The 16148-nt window shown below is 52.5% G+C and overlaps 1 protein-coding gene across 1 annotated transcript; it reads left to right on the top strand.

Annotated features, from left to right (window-relative positions):
- The first annotated feature begins 6340 nt into the window (after positions 1 to 6340).
- LOC139829602 (ubiquitin carboxyl-terminal hydrolase 17-like protein 6) lies at positions 6341 to 11451 on the top strand. The gene is made up of 13 exons (XM_071817922.1): positions 6341 to 6362; positions 7032 to 7232; positions 7662 to 7772; positions 7848 to 7950; positions 8095 to 8162; positions 8323 to 8393; positions 8938 to 9020; positions 9258 to 9369; positions 9624 to 9764; positions 9980 to 10080; positions 10332 to 10428; positions 10758 to 11049; positions 11288 to 11451. The coding sequence occupies exons 1-13, from the start codon at positions 6341 to 6343 to the stop codon at positions 11449 to 11451; spliced, it is 1566 nt and encodes a 521-aa protein (XP_071674023.1).
- The last annotated feature ends 4697 nt before the right edge of the window (positions 11452 to 16148 follow it).

Genomic DNA, 16148 nt, shown 5'->3' with positions numbered 1-16148 from the left:
CCCTTCCTTTTTCTCTGGGCTCTCCTTCTTATTTTCTTCTCTTGGCTCATGGAAACCTCTTTTCTTTAGATCACCAAGTTTGTTGTTTGTTTTTTTTTTCATGTCGATAACTGCAGCGCAGCATCCTGTGGAAGGCGAGCAGAAGTGACCATTGCACACCACCTCATTCCCAATTTGCCAAGCACGCCTACCCCATGGACACCACCCACCCCTACTCCTTGGCCTTTTGGCAAGTCGAGGTAAGTGGTGCCAGTCGCTCCCAGGCTCCTGAATGGCAACAAGGCCAGTACTCCACAAGACAACTGTCTGACATGACAGGTGGCCCGGGGGAGTGATTTCAGCAGCCACCTCTCCTGTTCTCTTGGATTGGCTAAGGTGGTAGCAATTGAGTGCTGTGCTTGTGCACTGTGGAGTGTGGAGGAAGAGGGGGGCTCCTGACCTGGCCTTCAGATCATGTCAGCCTCTTTTCCTGTTCTGCAGGCTGTCCTCATCTGGTCTCCATCAGGCAAATCCTGAAAAGCCGACCTTCAGCTTCGTCCTCAGCTCAGCCCTTTGGCTCCCAGCCCCCCCATGACCACCTGTTCCACTGCCCACCCTTCGCACCACCTTCCTCCCTACAGCAGCGAGGAGGAGCCCAGCCAGGTCACCCCTGGTTCCTCCAAAAAGAGGCAGTGTAAGCAGCACCGTGGAGCAGACAGCAGCCCCTGTGCTCTGGCTGTGAAGGACAAGGATCAAGTCTCCAGCCCCCAAGGAAGAAGGAGAGTGTCACACAGGAGGGCTCAGTGTCCCCTGCGGGGAAGGAGGTGGCAGGCAAGGGTCCCAGCGGTGGCAGGGAGGCACCCAGCTGTCAGCACCGAAAGATCACGCCCATGGTGCAAGTGTTGGGCCCCAGGACCTGTCTGGACACAAAGCCCATCTGCTTCCTCAAGAGGAAGAAAAAGAGGAGAATGGAGGAGACAGGAGAGTGCTGCTCTGGGTTAGAATTAGGTTTAGCATTAGGGTTACAGATCGTGGGTAAGGGTTAGAATGAAGGCTTGGGTTTAGGTTTAGTGTTAAGGGTTTGAGTTAGTTAGGGGTTTAGGGTTAAAGTTAGTTTTATGGGTTAGGATTAGAGCTACAGTTTGCTGTTAGGTGCTAGGGTTAGAGTTAGGGTTAGATGAGTGTTAGGGGTTAGTGAAGACTACTATGGTAAGTAGTTAGGGTTAGGAGTAGGGACAGAGTTAAGGTTGAGTTTTGGTTAGTGATAGGTTTATGGTTTAGGTTTAGAGTTAGTGGTAGTGGTTTGGATTAGGGTAAGGTTAGGGATGAGGAATTGGCATTGTAGTTCGTGATAGGGTTTGGAGTTGAGGGAAATAGAGTTTGGGTTTTGGGTCAGGATTAGGGGTCTAGTAGTGTTTGGAATAGTGGTTAGGGATAAGAGTTAGGGTTAGAGCGATGGTTAGAGTAAGGGTTGGAATTAGGGGTAGAGTTGGGGTTAGGGGCTAGGACCAGGATCAGAGTTTCGCTTAGGGTTATCATTTGTTGATTATTGTTTATTAGCTAGCTTATATTGCTTAGGTTTAGAGTTAGAATTAGTGTTTTGGGTTAGGTTTCAGTGTTAGGGGCTAGGGTTAGAGGATATGTTAGGTTGAGTTAGGATTACGTTTGTATTAGCATCAGAGGGGGCTAGTTTTTGTCAGATTTAAAGATAGGGCTCTGGGTAAAGCACAGGGTCAGGATTAGAGTTAGCATTAGGGATTAGGATTAGTGTCAGGTTGAGATAAGGTGTATGGTGAGGCTTAGTTTAGGGTTAGGGGCTTGGGTGTAGAGTTAGCATTAGGTAAGGCTTCAGGTTGGGTTTAGGTTTAGATTACAGGTAGGTTTAGGGATTAGGGAGTTAGAGTTTTTGTTACGATTAGGGTTTGTGGTTAGGGTTAGTGGTTAGTTTTTGAGTTCTAATTAGAGGTAGGGTTAGACTTAGCCTTAGGGAAAAGAGTTAATTTTAGGTCTAGGGATAGGATTTGGGTTAGTCTTAAGGTGTAGGGGTTATTGTTAAAGTAAGTCTGAGGTTTAGAATTAGGCTTGCAGGCTAGGGTTGGGGTTAAGGTTTAGGAGTTAGGTTTAGAAAAAGTGTTAGGGGTTTGTTTTTGTGGTTAGAGTTAGAATTAGGGTTAAGGATAGGGTTATAGTAAGCAATTAAGACTTAGGGTTACGGTTATAGTTAGGCTTAGGGCTAGGTTAGGGTTTGGTGTTAGGGCTAGAATTAGCATGAGGTTTCAGGGTTAGACTTAGGGTTAGGATTTACAGTGAAGGTTAGAGTTAGGGTAAAAATTAGGGCTTAATTTAAGGGTTAAGTTAGGGTTAGATTTAGAGTTAGGGTTAGGATTAGGTTTAGGTTTAGCATTTAAATTAAACCTTTGGCAGAAGTGGCTTCAGAAGCTGATGGAGTAAATAGATTCTCCACCTCTTGGCTCAAGTTGGAAGGAACCTCCCTGGATTCTCCACAGGCAAACAGAGCTTCCATCACTGCGGTTCCCATCAGAAGATTTCTGAGGTCCAGGGGCACTGCACAAGATAAAAACACATTTTTCACTTGAAACAGTCCATCTAAAAGATGAACATCAGGAGTAAATGCCCTGAAGAAAAAATTGGTGGCTACTGGAAAACTCTGAGTCACGTTCCCTTTAGAAACTCAGTTCCCAGAGAAGGTGTTTGTTTGGTTTTTTATCCTCTTGGTTCTGCAAGTATTGCACTAAAAAGCTGCACCCAGCGCGTCTGTCTGATGTGCTGCTCTGAATCACATCAATAGTCAAAACCGCCGTGTTTGCTCCCCTCCCAACTAGAGCAAAGTAAACACCTGCATTTCACTCTCTTTCCCAAAGAGCCGATCGTAGGAAGTTACATTCACATCCTAGGATGGAAAAAAAGAGAAAGAGGAATAGGAAAAGCATTCCAGACAATGGAAAAAAAAAAAATGGAAAAACATTCTATAAGGAAACAAAAATTTTCCAAGAGGCATCCACCTGTCTTTCATATCAGAAATACGCTCAGTGCCGACGTTTGCAACACGAGGTGTACAATGTGGCATTCTCTGTACTGCTTTAAATCTGTTACATAGTATTACGAGATAAAAAAACAATGCTAAACTTGTATGAAACCTTGTTTTCATCAGAGTGCACCCACTTCACCTTATTTCCTCTGACAAGCTGTTCAACTGGCCATATGTGAGAGATTCTAAGATAATGTCTTGAGGACCCATGTTGGAAAGTAAAATGTGGGAAAGCAAGATGTGCGGTTCCAGCCACCTGGATGATAAAGGAAGATCAATACTAACATGACCATCTGGACGGTCAAAGACATGATACTAACATAATAATATATAAAGGGCCTTGGACAGATTACTTTGAACTATGTTTCTCATAACTGTAAAAAGTTATAGCCCAGACTCGTGAGAATGGTATCTCGGGCTGGATAACCGCCCCCAAGTGCATGGGATGCGTGAATGTCCTTGTGCCTGGTCTGTGAATGAGGGGAAAAACAAGTGAGACAAGCATCACATGACTTTAGTGTGTTTTTAATAACAATTAGTGGAAAAACACCTTTTGTAAACATCTTAGTCCAGGTCTGTACCTGTAAATCATATAAACTGTCAATGGTGAATAAAGAAGGCAGCCTAGGCCTAGGTCAGCCCTCGGCTTGGCCAGGCTCTGCGCTCCTTCCTGAACAAGGTCTCTGGCTCTGCGTGGATTTCTGTCTGTGTCCTGGTATGTGTTGTTCTAATCGCCGCAAAAAATCCTGCAGGTGATCTGGAACTGTGAGCAGCACTGACCCACACGGCACCCCTTCCACAGCAGAAGCAACTTTCCTGCCCAATAGGGTTTGCTCCTTCCACCCACAGCTTCTCCCCTCAGTGTTGTTGGGATCTCCCCGGGCAGGCTGAGCGCTGACCCTGGCAGGCGGCAGAGTCCCTGCCCTGGCACAGACCTGGGCTGCAGGGACCCTGCTCTGCAGGACAGCCCTGGGCACCCCTGCCTGCACATTTACATTTACACCCCACAGCCATGCTGGGGAGAATGCAGCATTCACGTCTTGTCACTCTGGCAGTGCACAAGGCAACCCCTGCTCTGCAGCTCGTCCTCTCCTCTGCATCAGGGAATCTCTCAGAGTTGTACTTGCGTCTCTTGTAGGCTCTGCAATGTGACAGCTATCAGAGATTCTGCCATGATTTGCAGATGCAATGTCCTGCAGCCTCAGGCTCAATATTTGTGAACATTTCTCTCCCAGTGATCTCTGAGCATCCTCCCACCCCCAACTGCCTCTAACCCCTCTGTGCCTGGCTCCTCTGCCCTGGGTGCTGCAGGCAGAGCCCTCAGCCCTGCTGCGTGTGCAGAGGAGCTGCTCCTGGGCAGAGCTGTCTCTCTGCAGCGCTGCCGCTCCCATGAGCTCCCTGTGTCCCAGGAGCCCAGCCCAGCTCAGCAGCACAGGAGCAGCCCGTGATGTCCCTTTCTCTGTCCCCTCTGGGCTCCCTCCAGGTGTCCCTGGGACTCCAGGGGCACATCCTTTGAAAAAATGTCAAGTAATCAGTGATGTTGATTGTCTCTGCTCTGCATAGACACTTCTTGCCAGCATTGTATTCTGGCTAGTATAAAATAAATTGGTATGAGAATCACGTTTCTTGTCCCATCATTAGACAGGACACCAGGAAGGTTACAGCAAAGGATCTAATTTCTCCAAGCTGAAGGAGGAATATCTTCAGCTGAATGTATTAGGCATTTCATTCTGGTTTTCTGCTCCTAGGTGCAGAGAGACATTTAGCAATATTTGTCCATGTCATGTCTGTGCTCTGAAGCAAAGCCTTTGCACACAAGGGCTCTTGGACACTTGGTGCCCGGTTTCCTTGTGGCAGGTCAGAGCTGGGCTGGTGCCACAGCTGGGGTGGTCCAGCCCAGATGTGAGGCAATGTCCTCAGCCAGGGACCTGACTGGGTGAGCTGGAGCTGTCAGTGTTGCACACAGAGCTGTGACACGGATGGAGTGAACTGCCAGGCAGGGTGGCAGAAGTTAGTTCATCTGGTCTGCAAGGACAGCAGCAATTCAAGGGCCCCATAATGAGCTGTTACTACTGCAGGAACAGTTAAACGAGAAACAAAGACACTGTGTGGCCACTGATGAATTTAATAAGGGAAAGAAGTGATATTCTCTGTGTCTCTTGTCCTCCCGCATGTAAATAATGGAAAGTGGCTCAGTGATCCCCTCCACCAGTTCCCTCAGAACCCTTGGGTGTATCCCATCTGGCCCCACAGACTTGTGGGTTTCCAAGTGGTGTAGCAGGTTGTCAACCATTTCCCCGTGGATCACTGGGGCTTCACTCTGCTCCCCATGTCTGTCTTCTGCTTCAAGGGGCTGGGTACCTGGAGCACAACTGTTCTCACTGTTAAAGACTGAGGCGAAGAAGGCATTTAGTACCTCAGCCTTTCCACCTTTTTCACCCCCCACCACCTGGATTCCTCCTTTTGTGCTCTGCCCTCTCCAACAGTTTGTCACTTGGTTACATGGTCAGGTTATCCTCAAGCCACTGAGAGCTTCTGTAAGCTGTGAGACAGCACACAAAGCCCATCCCCTCTGCTGCCCACCCTTGGAATCCCCTAGAAATCTCTACAAACCCACTAAAGGAGCAGCTTCACTGCTGTTCAGATCAGCCAGCAGGTGAACACGGGGCTCTGGAACATAACACAGGGCAACAGGGCAGTCCCGAGGGGACATGAGGGCCAAGGGGGACCAGGAGACACCTGAGAGCGCCCAAGTGCCCAGGGCTGAACTGGCCTGTGCCTCCCAACGGGACATGCTGCCCCTCGCTCCCCAGGCACAGGGTCACAGTGGGGCCCTTTGTGACCTCACAAAGTGACACCCACTGCCCTGCATGTGCTCAGCGCAGCTGCAGCCCCAGCCCACACTGTCCGGCAGGACGGTGACGAGACAGGGTGTGAGCACGGAGCTGGCGAGAGCCCCCGAGCGTAGCCCACGTCTCTCATTGAGTTTGAGAACTAGACAATCTTTTTGGTTGGAAGCGAACCTTTAAGATCATCGAGTCCAACCATACCCTCACTTTAGCTGCCCCTGGCAGACTCCCCTCTGCCCCCGGCAGACTTGTGCTGAGGACTCCCCAAGCGCAGCTCACGTCTTTCCCGGCTGCCCTTGGCAGACTCGTGGCATTTCACCAAATCTTCCCCATTCCTCACCTATACCTGTTTCCCCAAACCCACGTGATGGCAGACAAACACCTCAGCTGCCCCATGGTGGCCCTGGAGGAGGACAGGGCTCCCCAGGAGAACAGCTCTCCAGCAGAGCCCCAGGAGCTGTGCATGGCCCAGAACCTGGAGATGGGTGAGTGAGGGGCCCTGATTGTCTGGGCAGGGTGGGGGCCAGCAAGCGCTCCCTGCTCAACACCAGGGTCACGTTTCCCTGCACGCTGGCAGGGGGTTCCACAGGTGTTGGCCATGATGCTGCCTGAAGCCCAGGGCTGCTCCGAGCTGGGAGCCGGCCCCAACACAGCCTCTGCGGGCAGAGGGGACCCAGCTCCTGCTCCAGGGCACGGGCAGCGAGAGGCAGCTGGGCGGGCAGGAGGCACCGTGCTGTGGGACGGGGACCTTTCCTGCCCGTCTGAAGCGAGTTCCTCACCCGCTGCACTGCGCCTTTCCGTGTCCTGCCTGGCTCCAGCATCGCAGCCCGTCTGCCGGGCACCCTCCAGCCCTGACACGCACGGGGAGGCTGTGCCGGGGGTTGATCCAGGTCAAGACTCCAGAGGGAAAGGAAGGTTGCTCAGGGCACAGAAGTCAGAGTGTGGATTTGTTGCACTTTTGGCAAAGTGAGCAGGGGAACACGATATTTTCCTTGACCAGGAACTTTCCAGAGCAGTGTTAGGCTTCCCCCAGTGTTTCTGTGTGGGAGGTTAGAGCTTGTTTTCCTGGGTGCTCCTGTACAGAACTCAACTTTTAAATATGCTTCTGTGCAAGAACGTGGACTCATCTCTCTTCCAATGTGGTTTCTTGGCAGTCGTTGCTGAGGGAATGGCTCCGCCGCAGAGGATCCTCTTTCCCCCAGAGAAGATTTGCATGGCCTGGCAGCACAGCCAGAGAGCTGGAGCGGGACTGCACAACCTGGGCAACACGTGCTTCCTCAACTCCGTCCTGCAGTGCCTGACCTACACCCCGCCTCTGGCCAACCACCTGCTCTCTGGGGAGCACAGCCGGGCCTGTCAGTACTTTTGGGAGCATTCCTTGTACATCTGTTGAGCAGGGCCCAGGGGCTCCCAGAATCTGGATGCTGATCTAGGAGAAAGGTGGCCCTTCTTTGTCAGCTCCCTGAGTTGGTGTTCTCTGAACACTCAAGCCTAGAAGCAGCTTCTTCTATCTGGATGTGTTCATCTTCAGAAAGGCAACTCTTTCTATCGCAGGCTCTTGGTCCCTATTCCTGCAAGTTAAACTCCTTTGCTTATTGCACAGAAAGTTTCCGTCAGTTCAGCATCCCTCTGAAGAAAGTTTTCTGTGCATTAAAATGTCCCGGGCTTGTTGGGACTTGGGCACCTTGGGAGGAATGGAGAATTCTTAGAACTGCAAGACCCCCATTAGGTTTCCCATTGCTGTGGATATTTTGCAAACCTGAGGAGCTTCCCTCCCTCCCCAGGTGGCCAGGAAGGCTTCTGCATGATGTGCAGCATGGAAGTGCACGTTCAACAGGTGCTGCATTCCTCCGACAGTGCCATCGAGCCTTGGGCTGTCGTCGATGCTCTCACAGGTGAGTCAGTGCAGGTGCTGTGACATGACTGATGCCGTTCTTGTAGGAGAGAACTAGTAACTTCTTCTTTCTTAGAAATAGGAGAAAATTTCCAGCATGGCAGGCAGGAGGACGCCCACGAGTTCTTACGCTGCACCGTGGATGCCATGCAGAGAGCTTGTCTGAGCGGAAACAGCGAGTAAGCGCAAGCAAATTGTGTTTCCAGTGTTCCCAAGCCCTTTGGAGTCCTTGATGTCCTCCCCTCAAGGAAAACTATGGCCAGGGCTTTCAGGCAAAGCCACACTCTTGGAGGAGATAACTCTGCCTTCCCATTGGTTTGCAGCTTGGACATCTCCTCTCAAGCAACTACCGTCGTCCATCAGATCTTTGGGGGCTTTCTGAGATCCAGAGGTACTTTTCCACAGCTATTGCTCTCCTTGGAATCGTCTGTGCCCTCCTGTCTGCCTGTGATAACAGACGATGGCGTGATTGGCGCAGTGGGTGTGAAGAGCGTAACCCGGCACAGTCCGTCGACTTCCCCTGTCACTGAGCATTTCCATTTGCCTTCCAGTCACATGCTGGAGCTGCCAAGCGGTTTCCGATTCCTACGAGGCCTTCCTGGATGTTCCTCTGGATATCAAAGTAAGAGAGTTTGTAATTGTGCTTCAAGATGTCCCAAGGCCCCTGTAGCTTTCCAGATTCCACACAGCTGGCTTACAAATGCATCTGACAAGAGAGGTTGGTGGTGGGCGGGAGGTGGAACGGACTGTGTTCTGCAGGGGCCACGGCAGTGGTCTCCCTGTCGCTGCTGGTTTCAGCTGGACAGGCACACGTGCCCCTCTCTGCACTGTGACGTACCCTCCTCCTTCTTCCCTTGCCCTCCCTCAACACCCGTCTGGCTCCCAGGCTCATGGGGGTGTTGTTTCCATCACTGGGGACACCCATACCCATCGGAGCTGAACTGTGCGGTGCCACAAAGAGGTGGCTCTGGAGAACCCCGGGAATCCCTGGGAAATGAAGGAGATGTTCAGCATCACACCCTCTTTCTGCCTCCCGGGCACTGCTTGCGGGTTCACCGTGGGTCTCCTCAGCCTCACCGAGCTGTTTTTTTTTGCGTAAACTCCTCGTAAGTGTTTGGGCGTGGGAATTTCCCAGAGCTCAGGGCTCTCCCTTCTCACCCCTCCAGGCAGCCGCATCTGTCACCGCAGCTCTGGAAGACTTTGTGAAACCTGAGCACCTGGATAGTGAAAACTGCTTTAAATGTAGCAAGTAAGGCTATTATTGATGATGTACTCATACCAGATCCTGTGCGAAGGTGTCATTGAGCACAAGTCAGCTTTTAACATTGGATTAAGGCACAGTAATGAGACGCAGGTGTTTTAACATGGTGTTATGGTACTGAATAGCCTCAAAAGAGCACAAGGATGTGTGAGACAGGAAAGGCTGTCTGGCCTTTGGGGGAAAAAAAAGTGTGTTTCAGCCCTTGTCTCTGTCCTGGCTTTCAAGGTGTGACAAGATGACTGCCGCCTCCAAGAGGTTCACAGTCCATCGCGCGCCCAAGGTTCTCACGGTGTGTCTGAAGAGGTTTGAAGCTTTCACCGGCGACAAGATCAGCAAGGTGTGTGCACAACTGGAGTGCAACGTTCTCTTCCTGGAGCGGGTTTCCCAAAGCCGGACGCTCTGTCACAAGCTGCTCATGTTGAGATTTTCGCGTTCCCTTCTGGGGACAGTTCCCGTGGGAAGACAAGTGTGTCCTCTGCTCCCACAGAGCTGCTTTGGTCCGGATGAGTTTCCTGCCACCCAACTCGTGACATATTGCTGTGTCCTGAAGCTTTCCAGGATCATTGCTGAGCCCTCCTGGTCTCTCCGTAGGTTGTGGAGTATCCCCAGTACCTGGATCTTCGCCCGTACATGTCTCAGGCAGCCGGAGAACCGCTCTTCTACTCCTTGTACGCCGTCCTGGTGCACGGAGGTGACAGCTGCCGCGCAGGACACTACTTCTGCTACATAAAGGTGAAAAGCGACTTCCTTCTGAACAAAGGAAAAATGTATCCCGGGGAAAACTGACTTTCCTGCCGTGTTCCTGACAGCCAAGGATTTGAGGGGAGAAGGTTTCCTCAGGGGCTGGAATGCATATGTTTTGAACACTCCTGGTTCGGCAGTTTTTGGCCTGTGTTTTGTTCAGAAGCCGTGCCATTCATCTCCAGATATCGACGTTTTCTTTGCAGGCCAGTGATGGACTGTGGTACCAGATGAACGACAAGTCTGTGGATCTTTGCAACAGTGACAGAGTCCTCAGGCAGCAAGCCTATTTACTGTTTTACATCAGGTAATCACAAGTTTTAAACTGTGTTCAGAACACATTTCCTTTTCCTGGCTTTGTTATTTTTCTTCTCGTCCTCCTGAGTGTTTCTGTCATAGCAGACAATTACCACCTGCATCCTTCAGCCCAACCAAATTTCCCATTAGGGGTCTCAGTTGCATCTTCTCTCTGTCACATAAACTGTTCCAAGAAAATGCCAGAACCCAGAGGAGGCTGCAAGAACAGCCCTCAACAGAGATCCCTCCTTTTTTCCCCAGGTGCTCCGATTTGGAAACTGGACAAAAGGCTTCTTCCTCACCAGCACCATCAGAAGCCCGTTCCCTCCTCAGTCAGCGGGTGGCCGGTAGCAAGCAGGTGGGCTCTGTGGGACAGCAGCATCTGCCCCGTAGGACTAAGGTGGCTGTGGGGAGGTGGTCAGCGCACCAGAGGGACAGCGGGTTTTTTTGGGGATCTTGGCAGCGCTCTCTTTTCCCTGCCACACGGCAGCTTTCTGCACAGTTGCAGCACGGCTCCCTCTTCCAGCATCCCACCTGGATCCATCCCATTTGTCCTCCTTGGCCCCTCTGCAGCCTCCAGGAGCCTTTGGGAGGCCCTTAACTGTCCCCTGACAGCTTCTGGGGGTTCCCCACTGGTGGGTCCTGTCAGGAGAAAAGGGCAGGACGTTCTCACAGCTCTCTTTGCAGGACATGGCGGGGGGCATGGAGGACTCTCCAGAGGACAGCAGCTCCCCCGCACCAGCCAGCACCAGCCAGCAAAGCCGGGCAGGTTCCCAGGAGGCATCTGTGGGCTGGCTGTACCCCATCTGGCCAGGGAGGATCAACAGCAGCTCCTCCCTGGGCTCCTGCTTGCGTCGCTTCTTCCACGGCTGTCTCAGGCTGTGCTGTCACCCCCGCGAGCGTGTGCTCCACTCTGCACGAGAGGACAGCAGCAAAGAGGAGCGGGGATTCAGCCCTTCTGCCCACGGCCAGGACAACGGTGCCAGGGAGAGGCCCAGGAGCAGATCCCCGCACTGGGGCAACGATTTTCGCAGTTGGGTCGTGGACACCGCGGACTATGAACACCCAGACGGGAGGAGGGGGAGAACCAGTCCCCTGAGCTGTGACCGCGCTCACAGGGACAAGGCAGCTCCACGACCCTCCAATGGCAGCTCCCAGCCTGCACCAGCACCTCCAGTGCCCTCCAGCAGCAGCTCCCATTCTGTTCCTGCCCCCAGAGCTACTCAGGAGCAAACTCGGCCAAGGCGGAGAGATCGGAGCAGATCCCCACGGCAGGACTATGATCTCCGCAGCCGGTTTCTGGAGATCACAGACCAGCATCGCCCACCAAGGAGGACACGGAGCTGGAGAACAAGTCCTCCACGGTGTGACCGAGCCCTAAGGGATGATGCAGCTCCAGGGCCTTCCAGCGGCAGCTCCCGGTGTCGTTCCACACGCAAAGCTGCTCAGGAGCACACCCAGCTGAGGCAGAGGGAGCGGAGCAGATCCCCGCGGCGCAGCTATGATCTCCGCAGGCAGTTTGTGGAGATCACAGACTGTGACCCCTCAGCACAGAGGAGGAGGAGGGGCAGGACGGCTTCAGTGCCCTGGAGATGCAGATGAGGAAGACGGTCGGTGGTGACGGGGGCAGATTGCAGCCTGGATGAGGGAGGACACAGCATCTGACGGCTGTGATGCTGGAGAGGAGGAAGAGGAGGAGGAAGAGTCCAGGAAGCAGCAAAGCTGCCCCAGCAGGGACCAAGCTGCCCCAAGGGCACCCGCAGCCAGTGCTGCCTCTGGCAGGAAGAGCTCAGAGAGCCCTTCCAGAGCCAGGGGCAGCTCTGCCGGCCGGCCCGCCTGCCCGCAGGCCCCTGGAGGAAGAGCTGCAACCTGCGTGCCACGGCTGGGATCGCTGCTCAGAAACACTCACTGGGCACCAGCGGGCAGAAAAGCCAAAGCCACCATTAAAAACAAACTCTTGTTGGCCTCGTGTGTGTCATTTATGGGGTGCTTGCTCCTCTGTGGGTTTAAGGCAAATGGAGAAATCCCCATTCTGAGAAGTCTCTGTGATGGGTTTTGGGAGCTGTGTGTTGTGTGTGCCCATCTTGCCCTCTCTTCTGTTTCAATGTGGAGATGTAAGGAGCCATTGCAAGGGGGAATGTTGTTTTAGAACTGATCTGGCACCTGACCCCAGCAGGGGAAGGACTCAGAGACATCAGCCCACAAATCCTTAATGTGAAAACAGAGTCCGTTTGAAATAATCCCGGAATCCAAACTGATTACTGTATTTAAAAAGTTAATCGAGGGGGAAGGGTAACCAAAGAGCCAGGAATCCAGTTTTTAAATAAATCAATAAGGTGAGAGGGTTGTTAGAATTAGATGAATGAGACAGGTAAACTGAGGCAAGCCCTGGGGAGTCTGTAAACCCTGCAGTACCAACCGATGGGGAGCAGGGGAGGGAATGTGCAGCTGGGATCGGTGGATGTGTAAGCGGGGGCTTTTTGTCCTATTCCCTGTGCCTGTCTTTGGGTAGAACACCTGGTCTTGCAAAATCGTTTATAAAATACGCTTTGCTGAGAGATCCTGCCCGGGCCTGTTCTATTGGCAAGGTGATTGTTTCCTACAGCAGGGTTTGGCAGCAGAAGTTTGGCAGGACAAGAGGGCCCATGAGGTCAGAAAGCACAGCAGAGCTGGAACCTGGGGTCATGGGCACCAAACCCAGCTCGGGTGGGAGCCAAGAGGGTGCCCTCGTGTGCAGGGCCCAAAGCGCCATCTGTAGCATCTGCCCGTCCTTCTGAGTGCCCAGAGCCTCCCTCTTGGGGCCAAATCCTCATGTTTAGGGTCCCAACGTGTCTTTCATCACCCATGGCCTTTGGTCAGGGACCACAGCTTCATTTTCAGGTGGAGCTCGCTGCCTGGGAGCAACCGCCCGGAAGTGTGTGGACCAGTCACACCTGGTGGGAGTGCAGCACAGGGATGATTGAGAAATGGTCTGAGCAATCATTTGGTGGGGGGAGCCAGTGGGAAATCCCAGACAGCCAATCAGAGAAAACAGCGGCTCAGGGAAGGCGGACACTGTGGAGCGAGTAGCCCCTCAGGCAGCCAATCAGAGAGAGTATCACCTCAGGGCAGGGTGAGCCCCAAAGCAAGACAGAGTCACTGCCCAGGCAGCCAATCAGCTGCAGGAGCAGCTCAGGGGAGGAGACTGACAGCCCTCCCGACCAATGGTGGCGCAGCCCAGGCTGAGCAGGCAGTTGCTCTGCAGGCGGCCAGGGTGAGTTTTGCCATGGCGCCCGTGGAGCTGCCCGAGGCCGAGCAGTGCCCGGCCCAGCCCTGGGGCCCTTTTTCCTCCCTCTGGGGCCGTGGAGATGTTGTTGCTGCCTCTGGCCCAGGTGTGTGTGGGCTGCTCTGGCCTTGTTCTCCTGGGCGGGGGAGGGGGCAGGGGGCACTTGCTGGAGAGGAGCAGCTGGGGCTGGAGCTGGAGAGAGCAGGAGAAGGGGAAGCAGCTGGAGGGTGAAGTGCAGGGGATCCCCAGGGCTGCTGCTGCAGCTGCACCAGAGACAGCTGCCCCTCTGGGTGAGGAAGAGTCCCTGTGAGCAGCCTCAGCAGAGCAGATCACAAACATGCACCGCAGGGTCTGTGTAAGTGATGACAATTACTGTACGGCCGTATAGTGTGTGTGTGTGTGGTGTGCGCCTGGGAAGCCTCGTGCTGTAAGAGCTGTCAAACACCGATGTGTTCTCTTAGGTGCAGGATGGACAAACGACTGGAGCTACAGAATAGGAGGGGAGGAAAAGACAGGCAGACAGAAGTGCCTGAACTCCACAACTTGCCTGGCAGTGCAGAGAGCAGGAACTGTGGTGAGTCCTGGGCCCTTGGGGTCATTTCATCCCCATTTGTGCTCCAGTCCCTCCCTGCTCCCTCCTCTTTTTTACTGTGTCCTTCTTCCTTTTCATCTCTTCTCTCTCTGTCCCTCTCTGCTTCTTCCTCACCATTTCCTCCACCCTTCTCCACCTCTGTGCAGGGTTTCTCGTATCTCCCTTTCTGTCTCCACCCTTCTGTGGTTCTCATCATCCCTGGTTTCTCTTTGTCACCATTCTGCTCTGTTGCTCTGTCCTGCTCCCTGCCCCATCATTTCTCACTGTATCCCTCTGTCCTGCACCCTGCACCTATTCCTGCCCCTCTTGTTTTTTTACTCCCTCTCCATCTTGCTGCCCGCCCCAGGATTTTTTCCCCAATCTCTATCCTGCCCCCAACCCTTATTTTTCTTTCTCTCTCCTGTTCCCCTTCTGTCCTTCTACCTGTCTTCCCTTTCCTTGCTGCTTCTTTCTGCAGCTCTGTCCAGATTACTGCCCCTTTTCCTTCTTGATGTCTTTCTGTCCTGGTTTTCCTTCTGTCTTCCATCCCTGTTCCCAGTGCCATCCCTTCTCACTATATCGCCCCTGTCCAGCTGGCTCTGCCTTTTCTTTGTCTTCTCTTCCTCTTTCCTGCTCCTCAGCCCTCTTTTCCTCTTTCTCCAGCTCATTACTGCATGATTCCCCTTTCCAGTCTCTTCATTTGGATCCCAACTTTTCTTTATTTCTCACTTCCTTTGTTCTGTTCCCTGTCTTTCTTTTTGTCTCTCCATCTGTACATCCCCCTCCCTGTCTTTCTCTAGCCCCTTCCTGCTTCTCCTCCTCCCCCCTCCCCATCCCTCTGTCCTGCTCATCAGCCCTGCTGTTTCTTCCTCCCTGTCTCATCACAGCTTATTGTACCTTTTTGCCTCCATCTCTCCATCTCTCGTTCCTTTTCCCTGTGTGTTTCTTTCTCTCTCAGCTCCTCTGTCTTCTCTCTTGTCTGATTTGTCTCTTGCTAGTCCTCTGTCCTTCTCCCCAGAAGCTTCAACTGAATGGCCAGGTGTCCCTGCACTCTGGTGGTTCCTCATCAGTGCCCTGGGGAAGATCTGAGTCTGTAGGGCTGGGGATCATTTAGGAGCTGCTCTCCTTCTGCAGACAGCAGAGGTTGTTCTCAGCTGCTGCTTATGCAGCTTGTTGGAAGAGCAGCTGTGGGCCTTCTTTGGAAGGGAGGTTTCTTGTTCTGTGCTTACTGCTCCTCGGGACCCTGCACAGGAGCGGTGTTGGGGTCTGCAGGGACGGGTGGGACCTGCTGTGATTCCTGGTGAATGTGAACTGAACTTGTCCTGATGTACTCGAATGAAAACAGACTGACCGTAGATGGTTTACTTCCCTGTTTCAGTTCCAAACTACATGGTTGGCAAGGAAGAACATGAGACTTTGTGCTGCTTTCCAGATGTCAGTGGCTGCGAATCAGCTGAGAACATCACTGCCTTTGGTACCAGGGCAGGTGGTCTGTGATCAGGGGTGTGGACCTGCATGGCAGTGCCTTTGTGAACATTTTATGATGTTGCCGCTTCAAAGCCCTTCATTTTCCTAGATATTTGAAGATGGTATTTCTTATTCGGAGGTGCAGACTCTGTTTGGACTTGATGTTGAACGGTCCATATAATGGGGTGCATAAAATAAGAACCTTTCTTCCTTGTTGTTGTTTTCTTACACTGTCTGAATTTGGTAAGCAAGAGCAAGAGTGGTTTGCAGTGTCTGCTTTTGAGAGTAACGTATTCCTGACTGTCTCCGTCTTTGTATGGTGAAGGTTTCTGCCTGCACTGTGATTTTGCTGGGCTGTGAGGCTGTGTTGGAGCAGCAGAGGTCAGAAGTGGTGGCTTTAAAGGCATTGAAGCTGTGGTAAAACTAGCAGGAAAAGCTAGTTTCTTCCTAGAGAGCTGCCTGACAAAAATAGCTACAAGTAAAGACCCTTGAAGTTGGCTCTTCTTTTTTTTTATTTATTCTTAATATGGAGCTTTTGGGATTGATTGATTGATTGATTGATTGATTGATTTCTGGGAAGCAAGAAGTGAGAGCCTGTGCACTCTCGTAGGCAGCGTTGCCTCCCAGAATAGGTGCACCCTTCTCCACTTCCTTCTCCACTTCTGTTCCTTCTATGCTCGTGAAGCACAAGGACGTGCAGTAGTGTGCAGATTTGGTGATTTCCAATGTGACTGTGGTGTCAGAGCCCCACGGTGACGTGCTGTGCTGTGTCTTG

The sequence above is a fragment of the Patagioenas fasciata genome, chromosome 21 (assembly GCF_037038585.1).
Source record: "Patagioenas fasciata isolate bPatFas1 chromosome 21, bPatFas1.hap1, whole genome shotgun sequence".
Taxonomy (NCBI): domain Eukaryota; kingdom Metazoa; phylum Chordata; class Aves; order Columbiformes; family Columbidae; genus Patagioenas; species Patagioenas fasciata.
Note: the sequence above shows the minus strand (reverse complement) of the source record. Positions and strands in the feature narration are given on the sequence as shown.

What these genes read in the sequence shown, in the direction of transcription:
- LOC139829602 (XM_071817922.1), top strand. Translation starts at nt 6,341, where the DNA reads ATGGCCCAGAACCTGGAGATGG. An exon ending in AACTGCTTTAAATGTAGCAA is followed by an intron (nt 9,021 to 9,257) that starts GTAAGGCTATTA and finishes CTGGCTTTCAAG; the next exon opens with GTGTGACAAGATGACTGCCG. An exon ending in GGGTGGCCGGTAGCAAGCAG is followed by an intron (nt 10,429 to 10,757) that starts GTGGGCTCTGTG and finishes CTCTCTTTGCAG; the next exon opens with GACATGGCGGGGGGCATGGA.